The following is a 15248-nucleotide window of genomic DNA, read 5'->3' on the forward strand; positions in this document are numbered from 1 at the left end:
CTTGAAACTGTCACAGCATTGTTCATTGGCTGTACCCCAATACAAAATAAAAGATTCTTTAAAAAAAAAAAGAACTAAGTCAAAAGAAGCAAAAAAAAAAAACAAAACCCGGTTTTACTAACACATGAAGGATTACTTAGCTCGATAAAAAAATTCTTGATTTGTACTTTTCTTTACAAAATTGTGGTAAAATACCTGTAATACAGAATTCACCATCCTACCCATTTCTAAGTGTGCGCTTTGGTAGTGTTAGATATATTCTTACCGTTGTGCAACTAATCTTCAGAACTCTCTCATCTTGCAAAACTAAAATGGTATACCCATTAAGGAATTCCCTATTTCCCCCTCCTCCTAGCCTACTTTTTGTTTCTATGGGTTTGACTACTCCAGGCACCTCATAGGTGAAATTTTACAGTATTTGTCTGTTTGTGACTGACCTATTTCATTTAGCATAATATCCAAAAGGTTCATCCATGTTGTAGTGTGTGTCAGAATTTCCCTTCTAAGACTGAGTAGTATTTGATTTATATATCACATTGTTTATCCATTAATCCATTGATGGACATTTGGGTTGCTTCCACTTTTGATGGAAGTCTGAGTTACTTTCTTTTTTTTTTTTTTTTAGTGAATTTTGCTTTAGGTGTGAAGTGTTAAGAACTCCTCTCTGGCTTCTCTGCCCAAAAGAATCCATTTTAAATCTATGATCCATTTTCAGTTAATTTCGTATAAGGTGTGAGACACTGGTCCGGGTTCATTTATGGGGGAAAACTGTTGGCCATTTGCTCCAGCGCCATTTGTTATAAAAGCCATCCTTCTCAGTTGAATTACTTTTGCACCTTTGTCAGAGATCATAGTAAATCTTAAAATCAAAGGGAAAATCCTCTCGTGTTCTTCTTTTTCAAAATTGTTTAGCTATTCTAGATCCTTTGCTTTTCCTTGTAAATTTTGGAATCACCTTGTCTATATCTCCAAAAAAACCTTGCTGGGATTTTTAAAGGAATTGAGTTTAAACCTATAGGTCATCTTGGGAGAGGTTTACCATGTTTATGCGAGTTTTCTAGTTCATGAATATGGTATGTCTCTAGGCTAAAATCAGCTAGTTTTCAGCATGCAAGTCCTGTATGTGTATTATAGACTTACACCTAAGTTTTGTTTTTGTGCTTTATCCATTTGGTGGGGAGCGGGGGGGGGGGGGGGGGCGGGAATTGTTAATGGTACTGTTTTTCATTTTCTACATGTTTATCACTAGTATGCACAATTGGTGTTGACCTTGTGTTCTGTGATCTTACTGACCTCACTTATTCTGTTTTTCCTGTAGATTGCTTAGGGATTTTTTTCTTTCCAGTAATAGTCCTGCCATTTGCAAATAAGAATGGGTTTTTTTCCCTTTATTATCTGTCTGTCTGTTTCCTTTTCTTGATCTAATTTGCTCACTAGAAACTAGTATTGTGTTCAAAGAGTGTTTTAAGCTTTTTAAAAAACGTTTTGATGAAGCTTTATAGAAGCAATATCAAAAAAACAAGCAGCCCTATCAAAAAATGAGCAGACCTAAATAGACATATGTACAACAAAGATGTACAGGTGACCAACAGGCAGATGAAAAGATGCTCTTAACATTGCTAATGATTAGAGAAATGCAAATCAAAACCACAATGAGGTATCACTTTACATCGGTCAGAATGTTCATCATCAAAAAGTCTACAAATAATGCTGGAGAGGCTGTGGAGAAAAGGGAGCCTTTGTGCACTGTTGGTGGGAATGTAAATTGGTGCAGCCACTGAGTTACTTTGCTGTACACCTGAAACTAACACAGTATTGCAAATCAGCTATACCTCAAAAAAAGATAGTTCTGATGAAGCTTTCTAGATGCCTTAGTAATTATTAATACAGCATCAAATAACCAGTTCAGTTCAGTCGCTCAGTCATGTCTGATTCTTTGTGACCCCATGAATCGCAGCACGCCAGGCCTCCCTGTCCATCACCAACTCCCGGAGTTCACTCAGACTCATGTCCATTGAGTCAGTGATGCCATCCAGCCATCTCATCCTCAGTCGTCCCCTTCTCTTCCTGCCCCCAATCCCTCCCAGCATCAGAGTCTTTTCCAATGAGTCAACTCTTTGCTTGAGGTAGCCAATGTATTGGAGTTTCAGCTTTAGCATCAGTCCTTCCAAGGAACACCCAGGACTGATCTCCTTTAGAATGGACTGGTTGGATCTCCTTGGAGTCCAAGGGACTCTTAAGAGTCTTCTCCAACACCACAGTTCAAAAGCATCAATTCTTCGGCGCTCAGCTTTCTTCACAGTCCAACTCTCACATCCATACATGACCCCAGGAAAAACCATAGCCTTGACTAAACGGACCTTTGTTGGCCAAGTAATATCCACTTTTTAGTATGCTGTCTAGGTTGGTCATAACTTTCCTTCCAAGGAGTATGTGTCTTTTAATTTCATGGCTGCAGTCACCATCTGCAATGATTTTGGAGCCCCAAGTTTGGCACTGTTTCCACTGTTTCTCCATCTATTTCCCATGAAGTGATGGGACCAGGTGCCATGATCTTTGTTTTCTTAAAGTTGAGCTTTAAACCAACTTTTTCACTCTTCTCTTTTACTTTCATCAAGAGGCTTTTTAGTTCCTCTTCACTTTCTGCCATAAGGGTGGTATCATCTGCATATCTGAGGTTATTGATATTTCTCCCGGCAATCTTGATTCCAGCTTGTGCTTCTTCCAGTCCAGCGTTTCTCATGATGTACTCTATATATAAGTTAAATAAGCAGGGTGACAATATGCAGCCTTGACGTACTCCTTTTCCTATTTGGAACCAGTCTGTTGTTCCATGTCCAGTTCTAACTGTTGCTTCCTGACCTGCATACAGGTTTCTCAAGAGGCAGGTCAGGTGGTCTGGTACTCCCGTCTCTTTCAGAATTTGCCACAGTTTATTGTGATCCACATAGTCAAAGGTTTTGGCATAGTCAGTAAGGCAGAAATAGATGTTTTTCTGGAGCTCTCTTGCTTTTTCGATGATCCAGCAGATGTTGGCAATTTGATCTCTGGTTCCTTTGCCTTTTAACCAATACAGAATCAATTCTGAAAATTAGGTTTCTTGCTTTTGAAATACTGTTTATTCTTGCTAATTCTAAATACCTTTGAAGGCTTTTCCTTGTTACTGTTTTTATAAGACTTAGTCTAATGTTGATTTTTAATACAGGAAAAAATACCAATCCTTCCCACTAACCCAAAATTGGTTTTTTTCTTTTTGTACATGTCATATATTTTTTTTTCTTAATTCAGGGTTCTGAACAAAGTTTGACCAGTCAAGAACAAGCCTTATCTGCTCAGCACGCTGCAGTTATTAACCTTGCCGGAGTAGGAAGTTTTATGCATTCACAGGCAGCTGGTTGGTATCTTCATAATTAAGTAATGTTGAATTTATTAAAAGTATCTCTTGGGATCTCACCACTGAAACTTTTTCATTTTTGCAAGGAAAAACAAGAAAAAATTTCAGTTATATTTAATGTGTGAACTATTGAGACACAGATATTTTTCATTATTTTGATAAAGTGCTTTGACCTACATTATTAATAGCAATTGTTTACCTCGTGCTATATTTTGTTAGCAAAATTTTGTACAATTACCCAACTTAGTAGGATGCTTCCAAGCAGTTGACTCTAGTTTATCATGGTTATCTAGACTGTACTTTTCTAGATTGCAGTTTTTTGTCTCATTCTAGTAGCTTATAGTGCATGAATTAGGACTTAATAGTCTAGTAGCAAAGCTTAAGACAATTGTTAAGAAAAAAAAAAGAGAGATATACTAAATGACTGCTCACCACTTCTAGTAATAAATGGTGAATCAAAGATTTACCTTTAGTGAAGATTATCAATTTAAGACAGCAGTTATAAGTTCATATTTAATTAAAATCAGTAAGTCACATATCTGCGGAATCTGAGATAGTGTGTCAAGACTAATGAGTGAACTTGTGAATATTTTGAATTATCACTGGGCTTACTATGAATTCAGTACAATTTCCAGTGTCTGGAATAGCTACATAAGGTTCTAATTTAGAGCTAGTGAATTTCCAAATGGAAATTTATTATTAATAAACCTTTACCCTACAAACTATAAATTTCCTAAAATGGCAGTAGTATAATTTTAATGGAAAGAACGTTTGTTCCAGACTTGCCACTAAATTACCTTGTAGTGAGTCCCTCAGACCATTGAGGCCTGCAGTTTCCTCATCTGTACAGATAGTTGAACTTAACACCTGATCCCACTCAGCTCTAAAAGGTTCACCACCTCTGTTGCTAATAGTGTGGTCTGATAGTCATTGTACTGTCTTCTGGCATTTGTCTACCAGTTTTGTCCTTACGGTAGTTTGGGTTTCTCCCACTGCATTTCCTACTTGACTGGTTGTATTTTAAACTTGGCATAGTCAGCATTTTGCTAGAAAGCCTTCTCAGGGAAATGGCAGCGAGATGCAGGAAGAGAGAGGGCACAGTGCTCCGGCCACATGCCCTCCCCTCTTCGTGTCCAGGAAGTCCTGCAGGCAGTGGTTCCCCTCAACTAACAGGATACTGTACTAAATTTATTCTGAAATGTCTGTGATTTGATACTTAAGATTAATCATACTGATACTTTTCTGTTTCATTTTCTGTGTTGTCCTTTTCTAACCCTGGTAGCCTTCAAACTTTCTGACTGGCCTGCTTTCCCCTTCTCCTCTCTGTAGTGTTGTCTCAGCTTGGCTCTGCCGAGAACAGACCTGAGCAAAGCCTTCCTCAGCAGAGACTCCAGCTCTCCTCTGCCTTTCAACAGCAGCAGCAACAGATCCAAGTAATCCAGCAACTTCACTCTGCTTACATTTTTAAAGACACTTTGCTCCAAAAGTACTTCAAAATTCCTTACTTCAGTTTTATGTTACTGTCTTTTGAGACTATACAGTAATTGGTAAATAATTTAGCAAATTTATTTAAAAGTCTGACAACTTTAGCAAGTCAACTTGGAGCACTACATCTATTTTGTACATTTAAGTCATACTCTCTGCCTAATTTAAAATCTTTCTTGACGTGCTGGTGGCACATTAACATACATTTTTAGATTCCTTTATATTTTGAAATAGTCATTTGTAAGTGCCAATGGTGAACTCCTTAATACTGTATTGCAGAAAAAGGCAAGTATACCAGTGTTCCTATTTGTAAATTGTCCTACCTGTTTTAGAAAGGTGTTATTCCATTCTTAGGAAGTCAGAATAGTATACTTGACTATCTTTAATTTGCAGGGTGGTTTTATACTGCTATAAACTATCATACAACACAATGGTAACTGAAGTTGCTGAGTTACTGCAATATAGACTGGCCAGGCAAAGTAACAGAGCTTCTTCTCAAGTTTAAAAGCCCTGTCTTTAAAGCCCTCAGCAGGCTTCTGTACCACTGGTGCTGTTTGACTGTGCATTGTCTCGACGTGGTATAGTCCCTTTTTGTTATCTTGGTGCTCTCTCCCTTTCAGTTTTGTTCTCATCACTCTCAGGAAAATCATCTTTCCATACCTACCTACGTTTAACCTAACTAGATTTTTTTCCCTCTCTTTGCAGCAGTTACGATTCTTGCAGCATCAAATGGCTATGGCAGCAGCAGCAGCACAAACAGCTCAGCTACATCGTCATCGGCATACAGGCAGCCAGTCAAAAAGTAAAATGAAGAGAGGCACGTCAACCACTCCAAAATTCTGAGTCTTGAATAGTTTTCCTTTTTAAAAACATAAGAGCATTGAATCAAAAGGATTCGGAGTTTCTACTTCATTTTTGTTTTTTAAAATGTGTCAGTATTTTACATTGTTAGACATACAAACTTTATACAGAAATTTGATTTTTAAATAAAAACAAATAATTTTTAAATAAAAACAGGGAAATGGTTTAACAAACCATTAGGGTTGGTTTGCCTAAGTCATTGTTTCTTAAAAATGGTTTCACGGTACATAATACAGAAGTGACCTGAGAAATACTAGAAACATCTTTCAAAAGAATGTAGTTTGGTATTTATTTAGTATAAAAGGTTTGTGCACAGTGTAACAAATACAGTTTTTATAAATCTGTTTTGAAAACGTGGTTGCTCATTTGGGTTTCATACTCTTAAATACTTCATCCATCAGTTTTTTTACTTCTTTGTGTCTTGTAACTGCTCGGCTCATACAGTCTTGAAGTTTAGCTCCTGTCAGTCCACTTCCACCTGAAAAATTGTGCCAACACTTAATTCTTACATGACCTATATCATGTCAAGTTACAAAACAAAATTTGAATAATATAAACCAGTGATATGGTCTCAAGATTTGTAGGTATGTATTAACAAGACCTCCTGAAGTTTAAGAACCACTAACATATAAGATGCAAGGCATCTTGAGTAAATAAAACATCCCACATTCCATTTGGCCCTCCCTAATGTAAGGAAGCTCACTCTGGGTTTTCATCTACATGTTTAGTACTGAGATGGAAGAAAAGTGCGTGCCTGGTTTGTGAAGACAACAGAGCCTGCCTTCCTCGTCCATTACAACTGTTAGGGTTCCAGTTGCCAGATGTTCCTCCTCCTCAGTAGGATCAACTATAAGCAGAGTGCTATTTTAAAAATAAAAAGGTATACATTATCAACCCATTAGACACATTTTATGTTAGAAAAGTAAGTTAAACTTACTACCTGCATTTTAGCTTAGATGGGAGCTAGACAGAACCGGTAGAAACCAGAAAAGCTAGTAGCAAGCTGAAAATTGTACTTGTAAGAATCTTTGCCCTTCAGTTAAATACACAACCTTTTGATTAACTTACTCATCAAACACAGCAAAGGAAGTTGCAACTGGATGAGTTCTAATATTCAAATAACTTTTCTTCTTTAAATTAACTTCTGCTAAAGCAGTTTCTTCATTTATAGTAACTTCAGGCAACTGTACTACAAAAAGGCAAATATGTTAAGTCAGTTTCTCACTCCAGTTAAACAGGGCATTCTATGCTTGATTAATTCACTTTTCCCTCTGTTTAAACTTGTCCAGAAGTATTTTTTGTTTTAAACTTTATTTTGTATTGAGGTATAGGAGGGCACGGCAACCCTCTCCAGTATTCTTGCCTGGAGAATCCCAGAGGAGCCTGGCGGGCTGCAGTCCAAAGGGCTGCACAGAGTTGGACACGACTGAAGAGACTTAGCACTCACACTCACACAGCCAATTAACAAACAATGTTGGCACAGTTTCAGGTGAACAGGGAAGGGACTCGGCCATACATATACATGTATCCATTCTCCCCCAAATCCCCTCCCAGCCAGGCTTCCACATTAATACTGAGCAGAGTTCCATATGCTATACAGTAGCAGAAGTATTACTTAACAAAGCAAATATGGTGGATACAAACATTGTTTTTCTTTAATTTAGAAACATGTGGATAGATAAATCCTCACAAAAACCTTTAGAAAATTTTACCAAAACAGAACACTGGCATTTAAGTAGGAATATTCCCTTTTATTAAAGTTGCTTACCATTTTTTAAAGCTGCTAACAAAGCAAAGGTACAAGCATCCAAAATGTTTCCATCATGGTTGAGGCAAATGAGATCACAGTACAAAACCCAAGCAAGCTAAAACGGAGTTGACAAAGAAATTAAAGCTTTCTGATGGGTATAATGTGGTATTTGTTTCTACTCACAAACCACATCCTTGGTTAAACAATCAACTTTTGAAGCAAAAACTTAAATTAACCTTTATAAAGTAAAAAAGTGAGCAAGTTTGGTAAAAGCTGGCTTCTAACTATCAAAAGCTGACAAGTGAACATCTCCATTTCCCCTCAAGGGAGCTACAGATGTAGGAGGAATTTCCATTCTTACTGCTAAATTAGCAGATGAGGGAATTGCTTCTGAAAAGCTCAAATGAGACTCAAAATGTGTTCTACCACAGAAACCTTAATACATGAAATTTTTAGGTCTCACACTGCTTAATATAATCAAACATGAAAAGCCTCTAGGTACTTGTCAATGTAGTTCAAAGTTTTCAGACAGACTTGAAATTTATAATGTGGATTCACCTTAAACATGTTAGCTGATCAGATATTAACCATCTGCTGGAAAAAAATTTTAAATGACTGCATTATTAGTTGAAAAAAGATTACATCAGCTTAAAAGATAGTTTCTAGCCAGGCAATGAAGTAAACAAAATTTACTGAGTTTTTTGGTGAACTATAGATAGTTACAGAGTAGGAGTGATTTTTTTTTCTTTAATTCCATCTAGAAACAAGATATCTGTATTTAAGGCTTCAGTGTTTTTTATATTTTCCCCACCCCAAAAAACACTTCAGAATTAATAAAAGCTCACAGCTTCTTTACTCCCTCTTACCTTTCCTGAAGAGATGCATAAGTCTTCTTTCTGAATTATCTGTGAACTTGATTTAAAGACAGAGCACAGTAAACAAAAGTTCAAAAACTCTAAAGTGAATGACAGTCAAACTTTACCACGATAATCTTACTTTTCAATGACATCTGCAATGAACTGGCTGGCCACTTGGGCCTCTTCTCCAGGAGGGCCAGACCGAAATCTCGAGGAACACAGAGGTGATAGATCCACATTAGGAACTGAAAGAAACACTGCAGCTGTGAACCAAATTTCACCTCTGGTTTAGTTTCAAAGGTGTTATCCACTGCAAAGGCAAGTGGAAAGCATATAACACATCAATTACATTCTTTTCCATTTTTCGTGAAAATCTTGCTGCTGCTGCTGCTGCTGCTAAGTAGCTTCAGTCGTATCCGACTCTGTGCGACCCCATAGACGGCAGCCCACCAGGCTCCTCTGTCCCTGGGATTCTCCAGGCAAGAATACTGGAGTGGGTTGCCATTTCCTTCTCCATGTGAAAATCTTAGGCTTAGATAAAATTTATATTTTTTTTGACTTTTTCTGCACAAAAAAATACACTACCACACAGCACCCCAAGCATCTATTTAAGACTTCCTTCAATTGTAAATTATTCACAAAAGTTTTTAGGTTTCTTTCAAAGTACCCCAATCTGGAACAGTATATAGCCTCACTAATCATACCAGCTGTTCTGCATTAAAATGTTGGTTCCCACCATAAAGAAAAGATGGTCCAAGTTAAGAAAAAGAAAATCATAGTGGTATAAAGTAAGTTTATGGAAATAGAAAAGTTCGCAATTACACCCCTTTGCCTAAGAGTCAAAGGTTGATGCTTGATGACACCTGTATAAACTGATCAAACAAGTTTGACAAAGGTATTTACAAAATTCTGTACCTTGCTGTTGTACTATCTTCTTTTAACAATTTCAATATTTAACAGGATTATTTAATTTACACTATCTTCTAACATACATACATTAAACTTTTCAGGTCTGAAGCTTCTGAATAATTTTCAATTCACCCACTAAGATTTAACTATAATAGTAATAAAGTATTTATTAAAAAATTACAAAACCATTTAACTTACCAACATATCCTTTATCAGGGGCATCTGTTGGTGGTGCTCCAAATTCCTAGAAGCATATAAACGTTTCCATGTGAAAGAAGCTACTAGAAAATTGTGAAGACAGCAATCAGTCAAGGAAGGCTCTACCAAAGACCATCTTAGCTAGTTGGCAACATCACGAGCATCCACTGTGCCTGGGAAGGTGGGTCAGGGGCTCTGGAGACATCAACACCACTCACACTAGCTCCGCAAGGCAAGAAGGCGGTATGGCAAAGCTGACTAGTGCATCTCAGCAAAATGACCAGAGGTTCTTAAAAGTTCTGCCCCACCTCTCTTCTCCCTACTCAGTAGCCAAGAATCTGAATTTAAACCCCAACCTCAAATGAGACAATATTAAGCCCCTAACCTGGCAAGTCTTGTGAAATGTCACCCCACCTTTATTGGGGAAGAATCTCAACTTAGCCTGAGTAACTCAGAGCTCAGTGTAGTCAAAGCAGAGACTTTGGAGTCAGCTTAAACTGAAGTATCTGGAGAGAAAAATTTCCAGTGACTCTTCAGAGGATTGAGTTCAATTCAGTCGCTCGGTCGTGTCTGACTCTGCGACCCCATGAATCACAGCATGCCAGGCCTCCTTGTCCATCACCAACTCCCAGAGTTTACCCAAACTCATGTCCATCAAGTTGTTGATGCCATCCAGCCATCTCATTCTCAGTCGTCCCCTTCTCCTCCTCCGCCCAATTCCTCCCAGCATGAGGGTCTTTTCCAGTAAGTCAACTCTTCGCTTGAGGTGGCCAAAGTACTGGAGTTTCAGCTTAAGCATAAGTCCTTCCAGTGAACACCCAGGACTAATCTCCTTTAGGATGGACTGGTTGGATCTCCTTGCAGTCCAAGGGACTCTTTTTTTTTTTTTAAACTTTACAATATTGTATTAGTTTTGCCAAGTATCGAAATGAATCCACCATGGGTATACCTGCGTTCCCCATCCTGAACCCTCCTCCCTCCTCCCTCCCCTACCCTCCCTCTGGGTCGTCCCAGTGCACCAGCCCCAAGCATCCAGTACCGTGCACTGAACCTGGACTGGCGACTCGTTTCATACATGATATTATACATGTTTCAATGCTATTCTCCCAAATCTCCCCACCCTCTCCCTCTCCCACAGAGTCCATAAGACTGATCTATACATCGGTGTCTCTTTTGCTGTCTCGTACACAGGGTTATTGTTACCATCTTTCTAAACTCCATATATATGCGTTAGTATACTGTATTGGTGTTTTTCTTTCTGGCTTACTTCACTCTGTATAGTAGGTTCCAGTTTCATCCATCTCATTAGAACTGATTCAAATGTATTCTTTTTAATGGCTGAGTAATACTCCATTGTGTATATGTACCACAGCTTTCTTATCCATTCATCTGCTGATGGGCATCTAGGTTGCTTCCATGTCCTGGCTATTATAAACAGTGCTGCGATGAACATTGGGGTACACGTGTCTCTTAAGAGTCTTCTCCAACACCACAGTTCAAAAGCATCAATTCTTCGGTGCTCAGCCTTCTTCACAGTCCAACTCTTACATCCATATATGACTACTGGAAAAACCATAGTTTTGACTAGACAGACCTTTGTTGGCAAAGTAATGTCTCTGCTTTTTTAATCTGCTATCTAGGTTGGTCATAACTTTCCTTCCAAGGAGTAAGCGTCTTTTAATTTCATGGCTGCAGTCACCATCTGCAGTGATTTTGGAGCCCCCAAAAATAAAGTCTGACACTGTTTCCACTCTTTCCCCATCTATTTCCATGAAGTGATGGGACCAGATGCCATAATCTTAGTTTTCTGAATGTTGAGCTTTAAACCAACTTCTTCACTCTCCTCTTTCACTTTCATCAAGAGGCTTTTTAGTGCCTCTTCACTTTCTGCCATAAGGGTGGTGTCATCTGCATATCTGAGGTTATTGATATTTCTGCCGGCAATCTTGATTCCAGCTTGTGCTTCTTCCAGCCCAGCGTTTCTCGTGATTAAACTGGGCAATTCTGAAAGTACCCAACATAAAGTGCTAGAAACAGCAAGTACTCAGTAAATGGTAGCTCTTACTCCCTCAGACTTTTAAGCAGTTTTCTACCCATTTGCACAGATTAAATGCCATCACTGTATAAAAATGTGTCACCAAAAACCTCTTAAAATTTCTCAAATTACAACCAAATTCTATAAAAATTAAAGGCAGTGAGGATTTTTTAAAAAATTGTTTCATTTCAGCAGATTTGCAAATGTTCACAAATTATAATTAAGTCATTAAACTTGGGTTGTATTACCTAAAACTCAAAGGTGAAAACTTGGGAAATGAAAATAAATACTAAAATACCTGACTGCCTAATCAACAGTAGAATTATAGATGTATATTATAATCTAATGTATATGAAGCTAACTTAGTAACTCAAATCTTGGTAATAAGTATATTAAACCTACCGCTTTAATTCCACAAATTACTGTAGTATTTCCCAGCTTCACTAAAGCAGAACCATCTGCGGTACCAATCGAACCTGAAAAGTATTTTAAAAAAATGAAAAAGTTTTCTTCTTTTACGTATGATTTTTGTCTCTAAATATCTAAGTTGTCCATGAAAATGTACTCCTTCCTTGAGTCTTTGTAAAATTACAGTTGACCCTTGAACAACATGGGCTTGAACTATACTGGTCCACTTATACAAAGATTATTTTCAATAAATACTTCCATAGTACTACATGATCCACAGTTGGTTGAATCTAAGGATGCTGAACCTTGGATATGGAGTGCCAATCCATAACAGTAAGATTATACTCGGATTTTCAACTCTGTGAAGGCCGGTGCTCCTAACCCTCTCAGTGTTCAAGGGTCAACCAAATTGTTTTAGGATTATTATTCATTTTCTTGATTTTGAGTGAGTCATTTGTCATTCAATCACAGGGCTGTTATAAAAATTAAAATCTCTTGATAGAAAAATCACTGTGATCCCTTACACATGGTAGAATTTATCTGAAATACTGTTTAAATGGCTCAGAGGCTAAAACCTGGGAATGTCATATGGGTAAAATTGGAAAATTCCATGTTTGCAACAGAAGATTTAATAAGTGTAAGGTATAGAAGGAAACCAAACCTTACAACTTTTGAAGGAAGGGGGGAAAACACTTCAGAGTTACTTTAAATTTAACATGAACATAAAAACTGAAAGGATGTGCTTAGTTGCTCAGTCGTATGCGACTCTTTTGTGACCCCATGCACTGTAGCCTGCCAGGGTCCTCTGTCTATAGGATTTTTCAGGCAAGAATACTGGAGTGGGTTGCTATCTCCTTCCCCTGGAGATCTTCCCCACCCAAGGATTGAACCTGTCTCCTGCACTGCAGATAGATTCTTTATGCACTGAGACATTTGGGAAGCCCACTAGTGAGAGGAGAGTGAGTTAAAAAAAACTCTACAAATAAAAACTTGCTATTAAGAAAAAAGATTCTATTTTCAGAACTGAAGCAACTTCAACATTCTCTTTTAGAATTCAATGTACTCTCACCTACGTTGACAGTTGTGGTTCTGAATTCACCAAGTTCTCTTCCATCAGGACGGCAATTCTCTTTCTAAGTAAATATATGAAAGTAGATTACAGCTACATGTATATCTTACACAGACCAGGGAAAACACACTGAACCTCATTAATTCAAATAAATTAATTTGTATTACTTTAAAACTGTCTTTTAAAAACTGAAGTATACTTGACACATTAGATGTATAACATAATGATCAATACTTATGAAAAAAGCATATGATACCATTATCGAAAGGCATCACATAATCACCTTTACTTACCAGAAATCTCCTGTAATACTCCAGAGGTTCCACAGTTCTGAAAGACATGTGAAAAATATGAGATAAATTATAAATCAATATAAATCCAGAAACAATCATCTTAATGGTGGGGTGATGGAGCAGAAATCTCCAAAATTTGTAACTAAGTTTCTGTTATGAATTCTAGTTTATATTGCCACATGTTGCTAATTATAAAAAGTAGCTACCTTTGCAATAACAATCACACTCAAAGACTGACTTTAATTCTGCTTTAAACAAGTATAAGTAAGGAGACCAAAATCCTAGGTCTCTTTAAAAAGATAATTAATCCAGGTGTGCATCACTCACACTTTGATGCAGGAATACTTTGTTAGTAGGAAAAAAAAATTACGTATTTATTTTCACTATTCCCGTGACCTAAATTTAGCATATTCTTCGATTACGAGCATAGGCAATAAACCACTATAATATTAGCCCTACCTGCGACTTTAACAACTACAGATTAAATGTTTTTTTTTTTACTTTATAGTTGCCTAAGGTAAGTGTAAGGCGTATCATTACTTTGAAATTTCAGGAGTTACTTTAGACTTCCCACTAGGCCTTCTCTAAGAAAGTTAATTTCAAAACAGGTATTTCACTGTGTCAAAAGCCCAGAGTTTATAAAAATACATGGTCGTTTCAATATAACTGGTTTCCTTTGGAATCCTATTTATTTCATCCATTTAAAACTGGACTCAGAATGAAAAGCTATAGCCTTCCCCAGAGAGTAGGACCAAAAACGCTTAAGGAAAACCTAACAAGGCAGAATGCTTTTACACATAAACTACTGGGCAGGGAAAGCAGGGTGCCCTGAGATTTTGACGCAAAGCTTTTTACAAGATTACAAGTGTCAGATATGCAGATGACACCACCCTTATGGCAGAAAGTGAAGAGGAACTAAAGAGCCTCTTGATGAAAGTGAAAGTGGAGAGTGAAAAAGTTGGCTTAAAGCTCAACATTTAGAAAACTAAGATCATGGCACCCGGTCCCATCACTTCATGGGAAACAGAAGGGGAAACAGTGGAAACAGTGTCAGACTTTATTTTGGGGGGCTCTAAAATCACTGCAGATGGTGACTGCAGCCATGAAATTAAAAGTCGCTTACTCCTTGGAAGGAAAGTTACGACCATCCTAGATAGCATATTCAAAAGCAGAGACATTACAACAAAGGTCCGTCTAGTCAAGGCTATGGTTTTTCCAGTGGTCATGTATGGATGTGAGAGTTGGACTGTGAAGAAAGTTGAGCACTGAAGAATTGATGCTTTTGAACTGTGGTGTTGGAGAAGACTCTTGAGAATCCCTTGGACTGCAAGGAGATCCAATCAGTCCATTCTGAAGGAGATCAGTCCTGGGATTTCTTTGGAAGGAATGATGCTAAAGCTCAAACTCCAGTATTTTGGCTACCTCATGCGAAGAGTTGACTCATTGGAAAAGACTCTGATGCTGGGAGGGATTGGGAGCAGGAGGAGAAGGGGACGACACAGGATGAGATGGCTGGATGGCATCACTGACTCGATGGACGTGAGTCTGAGTGAACTCCGGGAGTTGGTGATGGACAGGGAGGCCTGGCGTGCTGAGATTCATGGGGTCGCAAAGAGTCGGATACGACTGAACGACTGAACTAAACTGAACTGAACTGAACAAGTGTCTCCTGGGCAGCAAAGTCCACTACACACCAAGCCTAGCGTTCGCACCGGGTACCGGCTCAGCACAGTCCTTCCTATCGCCCGCCTCAGTGTGAAGAAGATGCGCCCTTTCCCTTCAGAAAGGGAGACGTTCAGTTCTCCCGCCCAAAGTCTGCTTCTGCGGTGGAAACAAATGGGAACCAGGTGGGGTGGCCTCCCGATGAGAAAATCCCAAGGGTAGAGTAGCCACCGACCGGTAGGCTACAAACTCGCGCCCGCCAGCCTACCGCACTCACTTGAACCCAGCCGCCATCTTCCGCCCGCGGATCTGCGCATGTGCCGCGTC

The 15248-nt window shown here is 38.4% G+C and overlaps 2 protein-coding genes across 52 annotated transcripts in view; one reads left to right on the forward strand and one right to left on the reverse strand.

Annotated features, from left to right (window-relative positions):
* The window catches only part of SUPT20H (SPT20 homolog, SAGA complex component), a 39549-nt gene extending 33456 nt beyond the window's left edge, over window positions 1–6093 (forward strand). For 23 of the 50 annotated variants that reach the window (XM_086329290.1, XM_086329309.1, XM_086329313.1 and 20 more), the window contains 3 exons: window positions 3289–3394; window positions 4724–4827; window positions 5585–6093. In XM_086329290.1, coding sequence (XP_086185416.1) covers window positions 3289–3394; window positions 4724–4827; window positions 5585–5722 — 348 coding nt within the window. In that variant the 3' untranslated portion in view covers window positions 5723–6093. The remainder of the gene's footprint in view (window positions 1–3288; window positions 3395–4723; window positions 4828–5584) is intronic. The other 27 variants (XR_015138044.1, XR_015138049.1, XR_015138055.1 and 24 more) reach the window with 2 other exon arrangements.
* Window positions 6005–15234, reverse strand: EXOSC8 (exosome component 8). Of its 2 annotated transcripts, none has more exons than XM_086329343.1 (11): window positions 15199–15234; window positions 13260–13296; window positions 12967–13030; window positions 11892–11965; window positions 9455–9500; window positions 8487–8592; window positions 8357–8402; window positions 7509–7605; window positions 6809–6929; window positions 6495–6601; window positions 6005–6218 (listed from the first exon to the last, which is right to left on the reverse strand). In XM_086329343.1, the coding sequence occupies exons 1-11, from the start codon at window positions 15213–15215 to the stop codon at window positions 6103–6105; spliced, it is 831 nt and encodes a 276-aa protein (XP_086185469.1). In that variant the 5' UTR covers window positions 15216–15234; the 3' UTR covers window positions 6005–6102. The 2 variants fall into 2 exon arrangements, with proteins under 2 accessions (XP_086185469.1, XP_086185468.1); XM_086329342.1 differs by having other exon boundaries at window positions 8487–8610.
* Window positions 15235–15248: the final 14 nt, after the last annotated feature.

The sequence above is a fragment of the Bos grunniens genome, chromosome 12 (genome assembly GCF_055505025.1).
Source record: "Bos grunniens cultivar Pamir isolate PY7600 chromosome 12, Bosgru_T2T1.0, whole genome shotgun sequence".
Lineage (NCBI taxonomy): Eukaryota > Metazoa > Chordata > Mammalia > Artiodactyla > Bovidae > Bos > Bos grunniens.

What these genes read in the sequence shown, in the direction of transcription:
- EXOSC8 (XM_086329342.1), bottom strand. An exon ending in AACCACAACTGTCAACGTAG is followed by an intron (nt 11,966 to 12,966) that starts GTGAGAGTACAT and finishes AATACTTTTCAG; the next exon opens with GTTCGATTGGTACCGCAGAT. An exon ending in TCCTTTGCTGTGTTTGATGA is followed by an intron (nt 6,602 to 6,808) that starts GTAAGTTAATCA and finishes TTTTTAAAATAG; the next exon opens with CACTCTGCTTATAGTTGATC.